This window comes from Phocoena phocoena, chromosome 11 (assembly GCF_963924675.1).
Source record: "Phocoena phocoena chromosome 11, mPhoPho1.1, whole genome shotgun sequence".
Classification (NCBI taxonomy): Eukaryota; Metazoa; Chordata; class Mammalia; order Artiodactyla; family Phocoenidae; genus Phocoena; species Phocoena phocoena.
The window spans coordinates 95,694,446-95,715,195 of NC_089229.1; the positions used below are offsets into that span (position 1 = coordinate 95,694,446).

At 51.7% G+C, this 20,750-nt stretch overlaps 1 protein-coding gene across 2 annotated transcripts in view; it reads right to left on the reverse strand.

Annotated features, from left to right (window-relative positions):
- Positions 1 to 414: 414 nt before the first annotated feature.
- Positions 415 to 20,750, reverse strand: part of CLSTN3 (calsyntenin 3) — a 28,349-nt gene continuing 8,013 nt past the window's right edge. Inside the window, exons 9-18 of one of the 2 annotated variants that reach the window (XM_065886623.1) lie at positions 17,612 to 17,774; positions 15,777 to 15,833; positions 14,918 to 15,075; positions 14,638 to 14,786; positions 8,975 to 9,201; positions 8,502 to 8,672; positions 7,178 to 7,323; positions 6,825 to 6,960; positions 1,395 to 1,597; positions 415 to 1,285 (exon numbers count right to left, since the gene is read on the reverse strand). In XM_065886623.1, coding sequence (XP_065742695.1) covers positions 1,145 to 1,285; positions 1,395 to 1,597; positions 6,825 to 6,960; positions 7,178 to 7,323; positions 8,502 to 8,672; positions 8,975 to 9,201; positions 14,638 to 14,786; positions 14,918 to 15,075; positions 15,777 to 15,833; positions 17,612 to 17,774 — 1,551 coding nt within the window. In that variant the 3' untranslated portion in view covers positions 415 to 1,144. The remainder of the gene's footprint in view (positions 1,286 to 1,394; positions 1,598 to 6,824; positions 6,961 to 7,177; positions 7,324 to 8,501; positions 8,673 to 8,974; positions 9,202 to 14,637; positions 14,787 to 14,917; positions 15,076 to 15,776; positions 15,834 to 17,611; positions 17,775 to 20,750) is intronic. The other variant, XM_065886625.1, reaches the window with a different exon arrangement.

Here is a 20,750-nt window from a genome sequence, read left to right on the forward strand (position 1 = left end):
TAGAGAAAGCCCGCGCACAGCAACGAAGACCCAACGCAGCCATAAATAAATAAATAAATTTATAAAAAACAAATAGCAGGGCTGCCTGCACTCTCTCCCTAGACTCCGCAGGCAGGGCGCCCCGGCACCCCAGGCTGAAAATTCCAAGAGCTGGGGAGCTGCCCCAGCCCCCCAGGCGGAAACTTCCAAGAGATGGGGAGGGGTTGACAATGTCCCCCACAAAGACCCAGAGTCTGCGGCATTCCCTCAGTTGTCTATACTCTTCCCACAGGTGCTGAGGGAAGAAGACAGTGGGAGACAACCAGCCCTGCCCCTTACTTCAGCTCAGAGGCCGAAGGGGCCCCAGAGCTGCCACCCGCACAGCGCCCACCGGGGATCAGCCAGGCCAGAGGCAGCTCACCGAGCTTTTTTCTGGTTGTTTTATTTGAAAACCCTAGGGTGTGTCCCCTTCCTCAGCACACCCACCCCTACCCTAACCCCAAGACGTGACGATGCCACACGCACACGAGGCTGTGAGCTGTACACGGAACACAGGGGCTGCGCTCACGACGACATGAAAAAATATACATTATATATAATACACCCGGGGCCCCTACAAGCCAGCCACAGCCGGGTCCTGTAGGAAGGGCAGGGGCCGTAGGACCTCAGGCAAGGAGAGGAGGGAAGGGGGCCAGGAGGAGAAGCAGGGATCCCCAGAAGGAAATGGAGAGAGGCGGGCTCATAAAAGAAGCAGGGAAGGCCCGGCTGGGGGTCTGGTGGGGGTCTCCGTGGACAGGAGAGTAGGCAAGGGCAGGGTACAGGGTTTCCTTCAGTCCGCCCTACAACCCATACAGCGCGTGGCCGGCATGGGGAGAGACAGACAGGGGTGAGCGAAGGGGCCGGCTGCCTACCAAAGTCTCCCACCCCGGGGGTGGGGGTGGGGGGCGGGGGGGAGGAGCCCAGAGGCTCGAAGGGGGGTGGGCTGGGGGAGAGGGGGAGGGGGCGGGCTCCGGTAGGGCCACGGGGTTCTGAGATTAAAGGATGACTCTTCCAAGAGCTGCTCCCTCTGGGTCTCTCTTCTCTCAGCGTGTCCTCCTCTCTCTTCGGGGGGGTGTCTGTCTCACCAGGGCGGAATCCTCTCTCTGTCTGGGGAGGGGTGGAGGCCTTAGTAGCGGTGAGGGGGGGTCTCGATGATGCGTCTCTCGTCGCTGCTGGGCGAGTCGGCTGCCTCGGAGTCGCTGCTGTCCTCGTCCTCCTGATGGCTGCCCGCAACGCCCGCCATGGAGGCCTGCCGGCCCTGGTAGGACTGGGGACGGCAGGGAGAGGGGGAGCTCAGCGGGAGTCCGCATGCTGGCAGTGCGCCCCAGCTGTGCCCCGACGCTGCCGACACGCCCTGCCGCCCCGCCCCCGCACACCTCCATGGGGTTCACGATAATGGTGAGAGCTGAGTCATCCCAGAAGAGGTCGGGATCCTTGGGGTCACTGGAGGCCCCCGGGGGCCCGCCGGCCCCCGAGATGCGGCGGTGCAGCGAGTGGATGCGCACGAGGCCCAGGACGACCATGAGCACCAGGAAGCCCACGCACACCACGATGATGAGGGTCGCAGCGCTCGGGACCACTGCGGGGAGAGCCAGGCGCACCTGAGCACACTCCGCTCAGGGGCGGAGTCGGGGGCCTGGGCAGCGGGACTCCCCGAGCAGAAGGCAGGGTCCATGATGGCCCAGAAGAGGGGTCTGCCCTGCAGAAGCTGGAGGAAAAGTAGAGTTGCCCCCGGGGAAGGGCAGAGACAGGGAGGGACAGAGAGCCTGAGGGAGGGAGATCTGCAGAGGAGGCAAGGGCAGGGGGAGGAGAAGGGCTCCCAGCCCAACGCTGTCCTGAGCAGCCCTGTTCTCAGCGCACAGAGGGCAAGGCCTGGGCCCTGCCGGGTCCTTCTGCCTGTGCCTTCCCCAGGGACCACGTAGTCCAGGAAGGAGGTGCCCAGAGCCCAGAGGGGAAAGGAGAGAGGCGGCCACACAGGCTTGACAGTGCAAGAGGAGAGAATGTTCTCCTGCATCATCATAGGAGGAGCAAGCTCCAAGCGTGGCCTGGCACCCAAGCTGGGCACAGGTCCAGGGCACAGAGAGCAGCCCCTTCACGCGCCCACCTGGACAGAGTTCACCCCTGCTCAGTGACGCCTCCCATCTCCTTGCGGGCTCGAGCCTCCTGGACACCTGGGGCCTCTGCTCCCCTCGGGGTACACCCACCTCCCCCTCAGCCCTGTCAAGCTTCTGGGTCCGCAGCCTCACTTTGAAGCCCGGGCTCAGGGGGCCGTGGACTCTGAAGGGCAGTGAGACGCAGAAGGGCGCGTGGACCCTCACTCGGACCTTAGAGCTGATGGCAGCAAAGCAGACGTGCAGGCGCAGGTACGTGCCCAGGAAGAGCTTGTGGGCACCCAGCTGGACCGGGCTCACTGTGCCCCGCACCCGCACCGGGCCTCTGCCGGCCTGCACAGCTGCCCACACCAGCCACCCGGAGACCTGCTCGCACGGCAGCATCGAAGGGACGCGACTGAGGGTCTCCACCAAGGCACAGGAGAGCCACACGTGCAGTGCCACCCAGCTTCCCGCCAGCTGGGCAGACCAGGAGACCCCCTGCAGGAAGGTGTAAACGCCACAGACCTGGGCCCTGAGGGCCACAGAGCCAACAGCCGTGAGCACAGCCTTGCCCACCTCCGGTACACACACACACACGCAAACACGCACACGAATTTACCCACAGCCTCTAAGACTCACATGCTGAAAGACAGAGCAGAGCGCAGGGAAGCACACAGCACAGGAACTCCCCACCCCTGCGGCACACCCACCCTCCAGCAGCACACACACACTGCCACGCGCTCCAGAGCCACCCAGGTGTGGGAGCACCCCCTGCCTGAGTAGCCATACTACCCTCACCCCTCCCTGAGGCCGCCCTGACGGCGCTCTGCCAGGTCGGTCCCCAGCCTGACCTGACCCATAGCCCACCTGGGGCCAACGAGAGCTGAGTCTGCTGAGCTGGCCAGGTGGGCTCCCGGGCACTGGCTCCGGGGAGAGACAGGCCTGGCTGGATGAGAATTTCTCAACTGTCTGGGGATGGGGGAAGAGACGGGGGAGGCAGAGTTGCCCTTTCTGCTCCTCTGTAGGCAACAGCCCCTCCCACGTCTTCGTGTCAGTGGGCAAGATCCGAGGGCAGTGACCCCACCAGCAGAATGCCCCTGTAGCTAAGCCCAGGTTCTAGAAGGAGCAGAAACCCCTCCTCAGAGTGGAGGCCATAGCAGGTGAACTTGCTCTAGGGGCACAGTGATGACAAGCCAAAGCTTCTGTTCTGTGCCTTAATCAAATGCATTTGCTCCTCTGAGCCCCTGGCCTGGTGAAGGGAGTGACAAGTTGACTGCCTGGAATAAGAAATGATCACAAGAAAGACAAAAGGCAGACCCTCTATCTGCAGACAGACAAGTATGGTTAGTTTCTAATCAGCCAGGAGGCCAGGGAGACGGGAGGATTTTTAAATTAGTTACAGACAAAAATCAAGAGTTTAGGAAGTACCATCAACCTTTCTTTCTACATTAGACCCAAGCAGTTGATTCTGGCCTTGAATGACCTCCAAGGACAACACGAAGGGGTGTTTTAGTTTTAGCCAGTGGCCCGTGTGAAACTCCTGGTTCCGTGCGATTGTGAGACAGGTCTGAAGCCCTGTCCACAGCCCCACGTGGAGCCCCCTTTCTGAAGAGCCTAGAGAGAAATGTCCTTCTGCTCTGGGTCCCCGGGCTTCTCCTGAAGCACTGGTTGGTCCCATCATAGGACTTTCCTAACTGCTCAGCTTCCCTTCTGCTTCAGCTACAAGGAAGCTCAGAGTCCAAATTCTGGCCATTCTAGCAACGTCGCAGCATCTCACAGCAGGTATTTTATGAACCGACTTATCCCTTGGCCTCATCGTCTTCTTTCCTCATTGTCCTTTCCTCCTCACTTCCAATTTCATTTTCTGTTTGTATCCTATTGCACTGCAGGTCTTTCCGCAAAGTCTCGGATACGTGTAGGTAACAAACCGGGAAATGGTTCCAAACAGCTGCACGTTGGAATCACCTGCGGATCTTTAAACACCCCGGATACCTGGCCCCCGACCCCAGACCTTCTGATTGAACTGCTTTGGGTATGGCCTAGGCACCAAGCGTTTTTACTGTTCCCCAGGTGATTGCGATGTGCATCAACGTTTGGGAAGACTGGATAAATGTTGTCTTCATCGCTCCTCTTACCCTTCTCAGACAGCCTCATTCTCCCTAAACACAACTCCCCCATACCACCCACCCACCCTCAGTTCTCAAACTCTCATTCTCCCCCACGTCCATCTACCCTTCTACCCTTCAAGGTCCAAGCTCAAGGTCTGAATGCACCACCGGACCTTCCCCGGCTGACTGTCCTGGTTCACACTGATCTCTCTTTCCTCTTGCACTTGGGAGCTTCAGAGAAATGAAGCCCCTGTCTCGTTGGAGGGAATTCTATCTCTTACTCTTTTGCATGGTCAGAGTAATTTGAAATTGCAAAACCACAATCCTGTAATTCCACTCTTGGGGCTGGGAGGCAGGGGAAAGGGAGAGAACACCTTGAAGAGTCAGGAAGGGCACACAGAACAGGTTTGATGAAGTGGATCTCCTGATAAGCTCAGGAGATGTCAATCACTAGGGCCCTCAAGTGAACTATGAACTCTGTGTCCTACTCAGGCCAAAATCAGGGGAAAAGGCAAAAGCAGGCTGCAGTTGGGATCTCAGAGCAAGCAGAGAAAACAAGGGTGAGAGTCTTACCGAGCCCAGCAGCAATGCCAACCTGGACGCGCCTTGAGCCTAATCTGAGTGGCAGAACCCAGTATCCAGCCCCGAAGAGGCTGGGTGGGATGATTCCCAGTGAAAGAACTGGAGGAAGAGCTAGGGAGTTATGGCCCCAAAAGTCTATTTAACAAAAACAGGTTTAGTTCACGCACACACCTCTAAAGATTGTGTGAAGCTTCCTAGAACCTTTGCAACTTGGTTACGCCTTATACTCCCTCCTCACACATACTTCCATCTGCTTTGCTGTAGGAATCACAGGAAGAACACTTAAAAAGGCGTCTGCAGTTGTTTTCAGAAAGAGCAAGGATGAAGGGAGCCAGTCCCAGGGAAAGGGAAACACGAGAGACAGTGCAGTGGTGGCCACTGCCCAAGGAGAGGAAAACAGACTGAATTCCGGGGGTACCAGGGAGCTAGCCTAGGTCAAAGACATACTGGGAAGCCCTAAGGAGCTCCCCCAAATTAGGTGCAACTATAAAGTAACGAGACTTTTTTTTTTAAAGCATCAAACATAAATGGACAGGGTATAGAGGGTGATGGTTAGAGCACGGGCTCTGGAATCCTGCTGCCTGGATTCGAATCCTGGCTCCACCGTGTTTTAGCTGTGTGACCTTGGATAAGGTACTTAATCTCTCTGGGCTTCCATTTCTTTGCCTTTAGAGGGGATAATTCTAGTACCTATTCCATCTGTTGTCTGTAATGATTCACTGGGTTAATAGGTGTAAAGCCCACAGGTAGGGTGCCTGGCACACCGACGTGTTCATTATTCTTCCAATTACATGGTTGATGTGTGAGCTGTCCTTTTAGGGTAGGGTTCAGTGACCATGACCTCCCAAGAAAGCATTTTTGGAACTCTTTAGGGAATTGCCTTCAGAGCCTGAGATATGCCTTTTGACTTTTTAAAAAAGTGACAAATCTTTGCCCTTTGAGAGTTGGTTTTATGTTTACAAACACAGAATGCTATCCAGAGCCAACTCTGGCAAAAGTGGATGCTGAAGTTGGGTAATACTGAACTGGGCCAAAGGCAAGGTGTGTACCAAAAGGAACAAAAATAAATGCATCTCATAAATTGACTTTGAAAGCAATTCTCAAAAGGGATTCCAAAAATCACTTCCAGCAACATCAGAATCATTGCAGTTTTTTTTTTTTTCATTGCAGTTTTTAACAATGGGGGAGAAGACTCATTTTATAATATTAGGTGTAAATATTAGGTTACAAAATAGTCTGATCCCAAGTTTGTTAAAAGAAAAGAAAAAAAACAGGCACAGACAAAAGTTGGCACATAATAATAACACCATATTAACAATGGCCAATTGTGGTGGAATTATGGCTGACTTTTCTTCTTTGTACTTACAGTTTCTAGTTTTTCTATAATTAAGTAACTCTTAAATTGTGAATTAGAAATTGCATCACTAGTAAACAATCATGGCCAGGGAATGAGATTGCTTTGAAGGGCAGCGCTCCAGCTGGATGTAATACTTGGCGTGTTTGCATATTTTGTTTTAGAAACAGTCTTATGACTTTATAGATAGCACATAATTGCACATGCAATGGCACCAACTTTCTCCTTGAGGATAGGAACCGTATCTATCCTATAAATTTTGTATTCTTAGTTGTATTGTGGACAGCGCTAGTACACAGTAGGTGCTTAATACATACTTGGTAGCTTCACTATTGAGGATCCCTAGGTCCAGGGCTGACTTGATATTGTTGGGGGAGGGCAGCAGGAACAACAAAGGCTAAACCCACACTGACCATGATCCCAGGCATGAGTGCCCCTGTGATGACCCAAGGCTCGGACTCTCCACTAGGCAAAGTGAATGATCTGGGGGATAAAGGGATTGGATCACAGCCGTCAACTGAGTCAAGTTCCACAGGGAACAGAATCCATGGCTCCACCCCGTTCCTCCCCCCGCCCCACCCCCACGGCCCAGCGGTGGAGAGGAGAATGCTCGCGCCCACCCGCTCCCTCCACCCACCCGCCCAGCTGGACCCGCGCAGCCTTACGTACTGGAGTTCCGGTGGGAGCTGGCCAGACTGTGTCCGGCCATCTCAGGCGGGGGCTGGTGACCTCGGTGCAGGAACTGCTGGGAGCTGAGCATGTAGCTGGGGTGAGTGACCCGGTTCACGCTGTGCAGGACGCTGGCCTGGGGCGAGGGCGGGCTCATGGGCACACTCGCTTCTCCCCGCCCCTCCTTCACCCCCCGAGGGCCCAGCTCTCCCCCCCTGGCCCCCAGCTTCCCCGCCGGGGCCAGGAGGCCCCTGGGCTGCAATTTCCATCCCCACGCACCAGCAGGTTCAGTCCGCCCCACCCCGGCTCCTCGCCAGCGGGGTTGGCTGTGGAGGGAAGGGGACCCTGGGTACCTCCACGACGAATTCATTGCTGGAGTAACGCCCATTCATTTCTGAGCAGGAAAGCCGGAACTTCCTGGCATAGAGGGCAGCCCCGCGTCGCAGCCGGTAACGAGCCAGCCTCAGGATCTCTTCATACACAGTGATGCCCTCCACCCCTGGCAACCAGGAGGCAGCTCAGGGCAGGAGCCAGCGAAGAGGCCTGGAGTCTCTCTCCCAGACTCCCACCAGCTGCCACCCCTCAACAGGGGTGCGACCCGAGTTCTCAGACGGAGAGATGCTCTTCTGCATCCCCACCAGCTCCGACTGACTGGGATAGAGTAACCGAGGCTCCATTTCTGCCTCTGCCCTCCTCTGAGGGCTGGGAGGAGGGATGGAGAGAAGGAAATAGGAACACCCTGCAGGACAGAGGGAGGTGGCAGCAGGGGGGAAACGGAGAGAGGATAACACAGAAGTTCTCGGTGAGGCTCTGGGAGGGAACGGAAACAGGAAGGAACTGACCGCCTCATCTTCTATTCTCCCTGATGGAGGGTCCTTCAGAGAGGATGAGGCTTCCCTGGGAAGCTACCAAAAAATCATTACCACCAGACATTAAGAGATGAGCACTTGACTTAAAGCTATGCTGTGTCCATGAGATTAGTGAGACGCAAGACAGAGAAGAGGGCGAGTACCAAATGGCTAGAGGATTAGAAAGCTACTCAGAGGACTTCCCTGGTGGCACAGTGGTTAAGAATCCGCCTGCCAATGCAGGGGACACGCTTCGATCCCTGGTCCGGGAAGATCCCACATGCTACGGAGCAACTAAGCCCGTGCGCCACAACTACTGAGCCTGCGCTCTAGAGCCTGCAAGCCACAGCTACTGAGCCTGTGTGCCACAACTACCAAAGCCCACATGCCTACAGCCCGTGCTCCACAACAAGAGAAGCCACCGCAGTGAGAGGCCTGCGCACCGCAACAAAGAGTAGCCCCCGCTCGCCACAACTAGAGAAAGCCCGCGCACAGCAACAACGAAGACCCAGCACAGCCAAAAATAAATAAATAACTTAAAAAAAAAAAGAAAGCTATTCAGAGACTGAGCCAAAGAAGAGTGGAGACCAAAGTGGAGGTGAGCTGGGATGGAGAGAGAAGCTGGGAAAGAACCATCAGGAGCCTAAACCCCAGCCACCACCTCTAGGGACAATCCGAAAGCCAGAGGACATTCCAGGCAGGGAAGGTGCAAGGGGACACTTGGCCACATCCCTGAGCCTGGAAGGAGGACCCTCTGAGTTTCCCAGAGACTTGACTACGGGGAGGGGCGCACCCAAGGAAAGAGGACAGGTTCTCGGGCCCCACTGACCGGCAATGGTGAGGTAGGCAGACGTGTTGGTGAGCTCCAAGCCTCGCTGCTGCAAGGACGCCACGTCCAAGAGCAGGCTTTCCCGCTCGGGGTCCAGGTCATCCCCCACCAGAGAAATCTCACAGCCATCCAGGTTGTGTACGATCTCATCCGACATGCGTGTGTCTGTCACTGGACAGGAGGCAGTCAGGATGTGGGTCAGAGCTGAAGGGCCCATCTCATGGCCACGCTGCCTCCCCTTCCGGGGTCATCCCCTGAGAGCTGCCAGCATCATTGTCAAAAACGTCACTACCCATCAACCTTCTGACACCCGGGGGTCTCCCGCTGGCTCTCGTTCCTAACAGTCAGTGGTTCTAGAAAAGTGAATGAGGGATGTTGCCGCTCCCATGGCCGGCCCCAGAGCTTCTCCTTCACTCTGGTTCCAGACACGGACCCCTTCTCTGGACACTGTCACTCCTTGAGGTCACCCTTACCTGTGCCCTGCCAACTCTCGTCCTTTTTGGCCTCCACCTGGTGAGAAATGGAGCAAGTGATTTGAAGATCAGGGAACAAAGGGACCCCCTCGGGTCCCTCGAAGTCCACAGCTGGGAGGGCAAAATGAGCAGTGCCACTCAGCAGGATCTGAGGGGCATCAGGCTGGAGCACCACCACGTAGCCCTCCACGTCGGGGATGGAGACACAGGATTCTTCGCTGAAGCACCTGCATGAGAAGAGGGAGAGAGGCAGCCTGTGACCCCATCACCCCCTCCCTTACAATCTATATTCTGACCACCACTCTGGGCCTCCACCTCTACAGAGAGCACCCCGTGTCAGGGAGGGAAAGGGGAAGAAAGGGGGATAGTGTCTCTGTACGACCATCACCCCCATAGCAAAGCTGGAGGGGGAGATACCCTTTCCAGGGAGGACACCACTGCAGGGAAGGGCCAGGGACAGAAGGTTAGGCAACCCTGACCTGTGGGGATGATGACATCACCAATGCCCTACCCCCAAGACCATGGAACATCTATCAAACAGTATTTTACCAACTGAACTTACAGAAATATATATACATACATAGTTCTTCACCCAAGATGTTAAAAAAAAAAAAAAGTGTGTTTCAGTACAATATCTGGTAGATACGTGTCAAAAAATATTCAACAACAGGGCTTCCCTGGTGGCGCAGTGGTTGAGAGTCTGCCTGCCGATGCAGGGGACACGGGTTCGTGTCCCGGTCCGGGAAGATCCCACATGCCGCAGAGCAGCTGGGCCTGTGAGCCATGGCCGCTGGGCCTGTGCATCCGGAGCCTGTGCTCCGCAACGAGAGAGGCCACAACAGTGAGAGGCCCAGGTACCGAAAAAAAAAGAAAAAAAAAAAAAGAAAAAATATTCAACAACAAAAGTGGGGTGGGGGTGGGGAGCATATCAAAGGATGCCCTCCAAACTATAATTCAAAAAGATACATACATCCCTATGCTTATAGCAGCACTATTCACAATAGCCAAGACATGGAAACAACCTAACTGTCCATTGACGAATGAATGGATAAAGAAGGTGTGGTACATATATACAATGGAATATTACTCAGCCATCAAAAAGAACAAAATAATGCCATTTGCAGCAACATGGATGCAACTAGAGATTATCCTACTAAGTGAAATAAGTCAGAAAGAGAAAGACAAATATCACATTATATCACTTATATGTGGACTCTAAAATACGACACGAACCTATCGATGAAACAGAAACAGAATCACAGACGTAGAGCACAGACTGGTGGTTCCCAAGGGGGAGGGGGTTGGGGGAGGGATGGAGTGGGAGGCTGGGGTGAGCAGATGTAAGCTTTTATACATAGAATGGATAAACAACAAGGTCCTACTGTATAGCACAGGGAACTATATTCAATGTCCTATGATAAGTCATAATGGAAAAGAATATTAAAAAAGAACATATACGTATGTATAACTGAATCATGCAGTACAGCAGAAATTACAACACTGTGAACCAACTATACGTGAATTAAAAAAAAAAAAAAAAAAAGGATGTCCTCCTGCTTGGAGTGTCTCTAATTCATCCCCTCCAGTATCAGAGAAACACATTTCAGTAGGTGAGCTAATCTGACCATCTTGGACCTGCATCCACCATCCCATGAAGCCTCGCTGATCCTGGTACCAGACAAACCCTCCCTAGAGGACTGAGCCAGCCCAAACCAACAACAGCACAGCAGCTCGGGGAACACGCTCCCAGGATTGCCTCCAGCCAATCAATAATTCTCAGAGTGCTTGCTGCTTTGTGAAGCATTTTGTCCACATTCTTTCATTTAACCTTCTTTGGCTGCTGTTGCAATAGGGATAAGAAACCAAAGCTCTCAGGTCAAGCATCATGGCCACATAAGAAATACGTGTCCTGGGCCAGGCTTGAACCCATTCTTCTCATTCCAAGTCCACGATTCTTCCACTAAACCACAGCCACCATGTGGGTTTGCATTAGTCAAACTTATTTGTAAACAGGTGCCCCCTTGGAAGTCCCTGGTGGTCCAGTGGTTAGGACGTGGCGCTTTCACTGCCCTGGACCCAGGTTCAAACCCTGGTCAAGGAACTAAGATCCTGCAAGGTGCACGGCACGGCCAAAAAAAAGGAAGTGGCCCTTGAACAAGCAGTCTTCACAGGGGAGGTGGTAATTCCAGAGCAGGGCCTGTGGTCCATACACCCGGGCTAACAGAAATGATTTTGTTGAAAGGACTATCACACATACTACCGAGGAGGCCCAGCTTGACTACTGTAGCCAGAGGGAGAAGGTGTAACCTCAGCGGATACCATGAACGCAGAGGCCCTGAAGGTACCAGACCCACAGTTTGCTGAGCTCTTGTGCCATAAGGAGCAGGACCTGAGACAGTCTGCACAGTTGTCCAGCGAGACCTGGATCAAACCCTCCTGGAAAACAACCCCAGCTAACTCTGGAAGCACAGACTCCAACAGACACTCCCACTGTGATGGGTGATCCAAAGGGGACCCAAAAGGTACTAGGGGGCTGGTCCAGACCCGAAGGACACTAATGAACTGGTCAAGAGATTAGAAATGGCACGCAAACCTTAAAACAAGAGCCAACGTGGTCACCATCACACAAACCCACGAGCGTTCAGAGTGGGAGAGGTTGTTTATGGCTAAGGATGGGAGTGGGGCATCTGGCAAGGGAGGGTAGGAATAACCAAGAGAAGTAGCAAGTGAGCTAGCCTTTGGAGGAGGGCACAAAGTTGACCCTAGAGTGGAGGGTGAGGAATACACGAAGGGGAGTAGAGGAACGTGAGGCAGGAAACGCTGGGCCAGATGGTCATGGGCTTTGAGCGCAAGTTTTGTGCAGTGGGCAGGAGGGAACCATGGATGTCTTCTTCAGCAGGGAAGTGTGAGGGTGGACATTCTGATTTCAGATCACTAACCTAGCCTCTGGGTAGAAACTGAACTGAAGTTAGAATACTAGAGATAGTCCACTAGTTAGGAGGCTAGAGCAATAGGCCCGATGAGAGGTAATGAGAGCTGCTGGAGATGGAAAAAGAGGAGACATGCCAGACGTGGGCGCAGAGCGGGATCTAGGTGACCTGGTAACCGATGGGGTGTGGAAGATAAAGACGGAGGAATCAAAGGCGATTCGGAAGCTGCAAGCCGGGGTAACTGCAAGGACAGAGACACCATTACAGAAGCAGAGAATTCAGGGGGAGGGGCTAGTTCAGGCATTGAAGTTCATTATTAAGCTTTAGCTCGTTTGTCTGAGGTGCTGGCAGAACTTCTAGATGGAGCTTACAACAAGCAGGAAGAAATTCAAGAGCTAAGGAAAGAGAACAAAGCTAGAGAAAAAGATGTGGTAGCCAGATGAGCTTTCCAACAATCCAAGAGATTAAAAAGAAACAACAACAACTTAGGGGAAACCTGCATTGACTGAATGGCTGCATAAATCTGGCTTTAAATGGACAGAGGTCCGAGCACTGAACACTGGAAGCTAGGGAAGCCACATGGACCAGGGCAAGGATATGCATCACAGGAAGGAAGGCGCCGCTGGGTATCTGTCTCTCCCTGTTTCTCTCTCTCTCTCTCTCTCTCTCTCTCTCTCTCTCTCTCACACACACACACACACACCCCTCTATATTTTCTCCTTCAACCTCAAGGAAGTGTTAGGGTAGCACTAACCACATGGTGGCCCTAAAATGGAGAAATGAGACTTCTCTCTCTTAACCTCATAAAGGAAAAAGGCTCCTTCCCTCTACTGAAGGAGCAACGTCAGGTTCCCAGTCCTTGGATAAGCCTCTTCCCTGGGCAGGAAAGAGGTTGGAGGAATTCAAATAAGACAGTCAACAAAGAGGGTGTCCACTCCCCCCTTGTGGGGTTGCCCCACGCAGAGCTCCACCCTAAGCCAGAAGACAGAGCCCTCCCTCTGACGTGACTCCTGAGCCTAGGAAGGGGATGAAGCCATTCCTTGGTCCCTGAGGGATGCAGCCCTTCATACCTTGGTAGCTGGGTGAGAGCCCTCTAACAGCTAGAGCTCTGACTAGAACACGGTGGGACGCATCCTCAGCGCAGATCTGCACCCACGTGACCTCATCTGCCGTGGCCTTCAGCTCCCCGCCAGGACCACACCGTGGACCAGCAGCCCAATTCCCCAGAGCCCTGCCCCTGCCTTCCAAAGCTCTGGGAGGCCTGACAGTCATGCCCAGTCACTGTCCAGGGCTCAGAGCCCCCTCTCCTCTCCAAAGCCACCCATGCCAGGATAGGGACAAGTCAGAGATGTTTCTCTTCAGATAGCTTTTGGAGAAACTGAGGCAGAGCAGGGGAGAAGGGAACACAGGAATCCTGACCCTTACATTATGTGATCCACCCACTGGATGGCAGTAGCTCCTAAAAACTGCCCCATGAACATAATGCGGGGTGAAAATGCCTTCGTATAATAGTAGCCAGTGTTGACAGAACAGGCACTTCTCTGGGCATTTGATCTGGATTCTATCATTTATCCTCACAACATTTCCATGAGTTAGATTCTATTGTTATCCCTGCTCTATGGCATTTTCTCAGTGCTGAAAAGCTAGTAAGGGGCTTCCCTGGTGGCGGAGTGGTTAAGAATCCGCCTGCCAATGCCTGGGACACGGGTTCGAGCCCTGGTCTGGGAAGATCCCACATGCCGCAGAACAACTAAGCCCGTGTACCACAACTACTGAGCCCGCGAGCTACAGCTACTGAGCCCGCATGCCACAACTACTGAAGCCCGCGCACCACAACTACTGAAGCCTGCGCTCCTAGAGCCCGTGCTCTGCAACAAGAGAAGCCACTGCAATGAGAAGCCCGCGCACCGCAATGATGAGTAGCCCCCACTCGCCACAACTAAAGAAAACCCGCGCACAGCAACAAAGACCCAATGCGGCCAAAAATAAATAAATTTATTTTTAAAAAGCTAGTAAGTAAAAGACTCTGTGTCCATAGCTCTTATGCTTTCATGACCTCTCAATCTGTATTTTAAAATACCTAATATACTTAAACCTTGAAGTAATGCACAGTTTTTCATTTAAAGAATTCAGAATCCTTCACTTAGAACTCAAAAGTCAGCAAACTTTTTCTATGAAGGGCCAGACGGTAAATATTTTCGACTTTTTGTACCAGTCTCTGTCCCAGCTACTCAGCCCTGCCATCGTAGGGTGAAAGCAGCTCATTTCCATAAACAATATGCAAATGAGCAGCAGGCCAGATTTGATCCTGGGGCCATAGGCTGCCAATCCCCAGACTTAGATCATCCTGTTTGATCTTGCAAGAGATTGATGAGTCAAGCAACTAGAGGTCTTTGCCCAAGGTCACCCAGAGAATTAGTACCGAGTCAGAATTAGTGTCAGGTCTCCTGGCTCCCAATCCAGTATCCTCTTTACATATCAGCACAGAGACACAGAGATTAAAACCCCCCAAATCCTGGAGGTGTGCTTCAGTGGGAAGAGTCATGAACCCTTCATTGGAAAATCTGAGTCTGGTCCAGGCTATTCTCCCAGCATTGCTGTGTCAATTGGGCAGGTCAGTTTTTCATCCCTGAAACGAGGGAGGTGTGCCTAGCCGTCGGTGGTGCCTAAGGCCAAGGAGTTCTGACACTGTCTGGCTCTGTTCCGTGACTTGCCCGCCCACCCAACACTCACTTGACGGCAGTAGTGAGGCGCAGGGGCCTGACGCCGGGCGTGGCAAAGCGCAGAGTGTTCATGTAAGCCACATGCTGTAGGGCACGGTTGAAGGTCTCCACATCATCCCCCTCCAGGGTGAGCAGGGACTGCGAGGGGTTCACGTGGACCTGGGCCCCAGACACAGACAGGGCTGAGAGCACGACCAGAGGCGGGAGAGGAAGGGAGCAGAGGTGGGGGTGGGGAAGGGCGGGGTCAGGGGCCATGCCTGGAGGGAGGGGTCTAGAGGAAGGGGCGATACCTTCATGCCTTTGCCCAGGCTCTCGAAATCCCTATAGTCCAGCCCCTCCCGACATGCATAGAGGCATTCGATGACCTCACGGCTCTCCAGGCGACCTGAGCGCACGCTGAAACCAGCCAGGTAGCCGTGGAAGTAGTGGTGGATCGGCAAGGGGTCTCCTAGGGCAGGAACACAGGGGCGGACCAGAGGTGAGAGGAGGCATAAGAAGAGGGGCCTGAGAGAAAGAGCAGCAGGCTGGAGAAGGGAGACGGGGAGGAGCCAGGTGGAAGCCAAAAGAAGAAAAGATTGATGAGCGGCAAGGGAGGCTAAGGGAAGATGGGACAAGGCAGAGCGAGAAGACAGAATAAAACCGGGGGTGGGCGGGGAGGGGGGGGGAGACGGAGGGCGAAAAATAGAAGCCACAGAAATGAGAAAATCTTCCGGCAGAGGCAGAAAGAGAAGGAAAGCAGGACCAAAGAGAGGAAAGCGGAGGCTCAAGGCAGAAAACGAGGAGAGTGCGCGAGGGGGTCTTCACGGTGCATGCGGGGAGCACCGAGAAGGATGCGCGTGAGCTTCAGGGATGCCCAGCTCTCCCGGCCGCGTGGCTGCCTCCTGCCCTCTGCGCTCTGCCACGCGGAAAGCCAGCACGAGAACCCTCGACTTCACTCCGTGGGCAGGAAAGGACACCGGCGCCCAGCCCGGCTCCATCTGGCCGCCCTCTCCCGGGCGAGCCCGCCCGCCTGCGATGCTCGGAGGCTCTGCCCCCTGGTGGTGGGCGAGGCGGTGAACGGTGAGGCCGGGTAGGGCCATGCGGACGCGGGAGCGGGAGCCCTAAACTGAGATGCTAGCTCTCCGGCCTCCAGATTTCACACGCAAGTACCTGCTGTGGCGTCCGTACTGTTGTCGCCTCCCTTTTCCTTCTCTTTGTTCTTCTCCTCTGGGGGAGAAAAAGTGCCAGTGAGCTCAGGGATGTGTGGCCAGATTGACAGAGAGGACAGGGAGGTCTTCCAGGCGTTGCCCCTGCCCGTGTAGGACTTGAACCTCTCTGCTGAATCCCAACCCTCCTTTTGTCATGTCTGAGATTATCTCAGGCCTCTGTTATAGACAAACTCCAAATATGCTGCTGAGGAAACACAAGGGCTCTGGTACAACACACACACACACACACACACACACATACAGAGATACACTATACACACACACACACACATACACACACATACAGAGATACACTATACACACAAACCAGATGCACCACATACATACACCCACCACATATGCAAATACACCACACACACACACACACACACACACATACAGAGATACACTATACACACAAACCAGATACGCCACATACAGACACCCACCACATATGCAGATACACCACACACACACACACACACGCATACACACACATACAGAGATACACTATACACACAAACCAGATACACCACATACATACACCCACCACATATGCAAATACACCACACACACACACACACACACACACATACAGAGATACACTATACACACAAACCAGATACGCCACATACAGACACCCACCACATATGCAAATACACCACACACACACACACACATACAGAGATACACTATACACACAAACCAGATACACCACATACATACACCCACCACATATGCAAATACACCACACACACACACACACATACACATACAGAGATACACTATACACACAAACCAGATACGCCACATACAGACACCCACCACATATGCAAATACACCACACACACACACACACACACACATACACACACATACAGAGATACACTATACACACAAACCAGATACACCACATACATACACCCACCACATATGCAAATACACCACACACACACACACACATACACACACATACAGAGATACACTATACACACAAACCAGATACGCCACATACATACACCCACCACATATGCAAATACACCACACACACACACACACACACACACATACAGAGATACACTATACACACAAACCAGATACACCACATACATACACCCACCACATATGCAAATACACCACACACACACACACACACATACACACACATACAGAGATACACTATACACACAAACCAGATACGCCACATACAGACACCCACCACATATGCAAATACACCACACACACACACACATACACACACATACACACACATACAGAGATACACTATACACACAAACCAGATACACCACATACATACACCCACCACATACACACACATACATAGATACACTATACACACAAACCAGATACACCACATACAGACACCCACCACATATGCAAATACACCACACACACACACACACACACACACACACCCTCCCAGAAGGAAAAAATGAAAGAAACAGCTTAAAAGTTAGAAGGTTGCTGACTCTCTGCAGGGTTCCTGTCCTCCAGCAGGGGAGTGGGCTGTGGAATCATCAACACTGGGATGGAACAAAGTGGGAAGTGACTGAAGTTACAGAAAGAAAGATGCTGGTGTTGCCTGAGCAGGAAACTCCTCCAAGTCAGAGGTGATGACCAGTCCAACAGGAAGGACACCTGAGGGGCTGTGGTCTCCTCCCCAAGAGATCTTTCCCGGCCTCCCTGCCCAACTGCAGGGCGATGAGCTCATGAGGTCAGGCTGCCCTTTTGCTCCTCCATCAGCCACTGGAGGCCCCAACCATTGGCGGGACTTACCAGTCCAGCAGGCCCCAATCATGAGAGCAGGCTCCCTTCGGGGCGGGTGAATGAGACCATTGTCGTGGATGAGGGCAGGGTCGAAAGAGATGCCGTCGGCATAGAGTGTGACCGTGGGGAACTCGAGGTTCAAAGCATAGTGGTGCCACTCATCATCGCAGACCTGGGGGATGGGGAAGGGCAGGAACCTGTCAGTCACATCATCCCCAGGGAACGAACACGAGGCACCGCCCCACCTCCTGGGAGGCAGGGGACAGTCCCTCATAGTGCCTGTCCTATCAACAGGTCCTACTGGTGAATTGCTGCCCACCCAGCTAAAGGAGTAATATCCTTGCCCAGAATCTATCAGGCTCCAACCTCGTACCTAAAATTCCACTCTGCAGGTAAACCTTTAAAAGCATCAACTTTCCTAAGAGGAGTCCGTCAGCAGGTGCTATCCATCCCGAGTCCAAACAGAACTAAAAGCTGTGGGTTTCTGTGCCGTTTTCTCCATCTCCATTGCCACCCAATCATTCAAGTCCCCAGTCTCTCTCTGTTACAGCAGTCTCGTCTGAGCACTTACACTCTTAGGTGTCTCCGAGACCTTCCTCCCATAGTTGCCAAAGGGATCTTTTTTTTTTTTTTAATCTTTAAATCACTTCTGAATTTAATGTTGTCAAACTTAGTATTCATTAACAACTCATTACATTTGAAAAGATTGGATTCTCCTCACTTCACAAATGTTCCCAAATATAAATGACAATTGTTGAAAAATCATAGCTAATTGCAAATTAAATAAATTACTTGTAACCAAATCTTTTCTGAAGCAAAATTAGAAAAATCCTTCCTATTTTTGCAACAAAAAAAATTTTTTTTTTTTTTTGGCTGCGTTGGGTGTTTGTTGCTGCGTGCGGGCTTTCTCTAGTTGCGGCGAGCAGGGGCTACTCTTCGTTGCAGTGCGTGGGCTTATTGCGGTGGCTTCTCATGTTGCGGAGCACTGGCTCTAGGCGCGTGAGCTTCACTCGTTGCAGCTCGCGGACTCAGTAGGTGTGGCTCGCGGGCTCTAGAGCACAGGCTCAGTAGTTGTGGCACACGGGCTTAATTGCTCTGCGGCATGTGGGATCTTCCCGGACCAGGGATCGAACCCTTGTCCCCTGCACTGGCAGGCAGATTCTTAACCACCACACCACCAGGGAAATCCCAGAAATTTATAGTTAATTTGAGAAATACATCCCAAATTTGGTGGAGGAGCACCTTCAAACTTTAAGATTTTTTTTTAATTGGAGTGTAGTTGATTTACAATGTTGTGTTAGTTTCAGGTGTACAGCGAAGTGAATCAGTTATACACATACATATACAAAGGGATCTTCTTACAGTGTAAATCTGATCAGGTCACGTTCCTGCTGTAAACCCTTCAAAAGACTTATAGGACAAAATCCAAACGACCCTAACTAACAAAGTCCACCATACAGCTGATTACTGTCCAGCTCTCCAACCTCAAGTCCAGTCTCTGCCCTTGTTCACTGTGCTCTAACTCCCTGGTCCTCTTTCCGTGCTTGCAATATGTCGATCCCTTTCCTGCCTCAGGGCCTTTGCATCTGCTCTTCCCTCTGACTGGAACTCTCTCTCACAGCTCTGTCTCATCCTTCAGGATGAGCTTACATTTCACTTCTATCAGACCTTCCCTGAGCATCCAATCTAAAGTGAGTTCCCTTCTCCTTGCCTCCTATTCTCTACCTCAGTCCCTTGCTTCTTCTTTCACAGCATTTATCACAATTTATCATGTTTATATGTCTGCTTACTTTTTAAAAATCTATGTCTTCAACTAAAATGTAAGCTCCATGAAGGCAGAGATTTTGTTCCATCTTAGACCCCATTGTATCCCCAGAACCTAGTAGAATGGCAGGGAATTGGTATTTACAAAATCTTTGTTGAATAAATAAGGGTAAGTAAAAGAAAAATAGAAAGAGGAATGTTACCAGTATTAGCAACGTGGGTGAAAGATCCAGAAGAAGGAAATGGCAGAATATCTCTTTAGAAGAGTGCCACAACAGGACAGGAATAAAGATGCAGCCATAGAGAAGAGACTTGAAGACACAGGGAGGGGGAAGGGTAAGCTGGGACAAAGTGAGAGAGTGGCATGGACATATATACACTATCAAATGTAAAATAGATAGCTAGTGGGCAGCAGTCCCATAGCACAGGGAGATCAGCTCGGTGGTTTGTGACCACCTAGAGGGGTGAGATAGGGAGGGTGGGATGAAGACGCAGGAGGGAGGAGATATGGGAACATATGTATATGTATAGCTGATTCACTTTGTTATAAAGCAGAAACTAACACACCATTGTAAAGCAATTATACTCCAATAAAGATGTTAAAAAAGATAAAAAATAAATTAAAAAATAAAAAAAGAGTGCCACAAAAAGCAGCTTTTGGAGACAGCCCTCAATTATCCAGTTTGTGGGTTTTCGTTCCCTTTTTCTCTCTCTTCCACTTCCTGCCTTTTTTCAGCCATTTGCTTACTCAGCCACTCCACCGGGGCTTACAAGAAAAACAGAAGGAGATGGAAACACAGTTCATCCCCACGGTCCCTGCGGTCAGCTTGGAAAATGAATAGAGAAGAGGCTGCAACTGTTGGCTCAAGAGATTTTTCTTTTCTTTTTTGCCCATTTTTATTTATCCCTCATAACCATGAAAATAGTGAGATTTATATACATATATATGTATATATATATGTGCATGGATATATAAATATACAAACACACACACACATATATATACTGCTTTTTAGTCTATAAAGGTCTATTACATCATTTAATCCTACAACCACCCTGGGATATAGAATTCTTATTATCCTCAACTCATAGGTAAAAAAGAAACTGAGTTGTAAACATATTAACCAAGATTTCATGGCTAGGAAGTTCCCCTAGCGGGACTCAAACCTAATCTATGTACCTCAGATTACTTATTTCCTCAATTACAGCATGCTAACTGCTTGAGAGTCAGGCATCTGCACTGGTAAGGTTCTAGATAACAAACAGATGAAAGAAAACAAGAGGGGAAAGATGGTTGGTCGGGTTTGGTGTTCGTAGTAATTTGTTCCCTACTTCCTTTTAATCCAGGAGTGCTTTCTGCAAGCGACAAGCCTTGGAAAAAGAG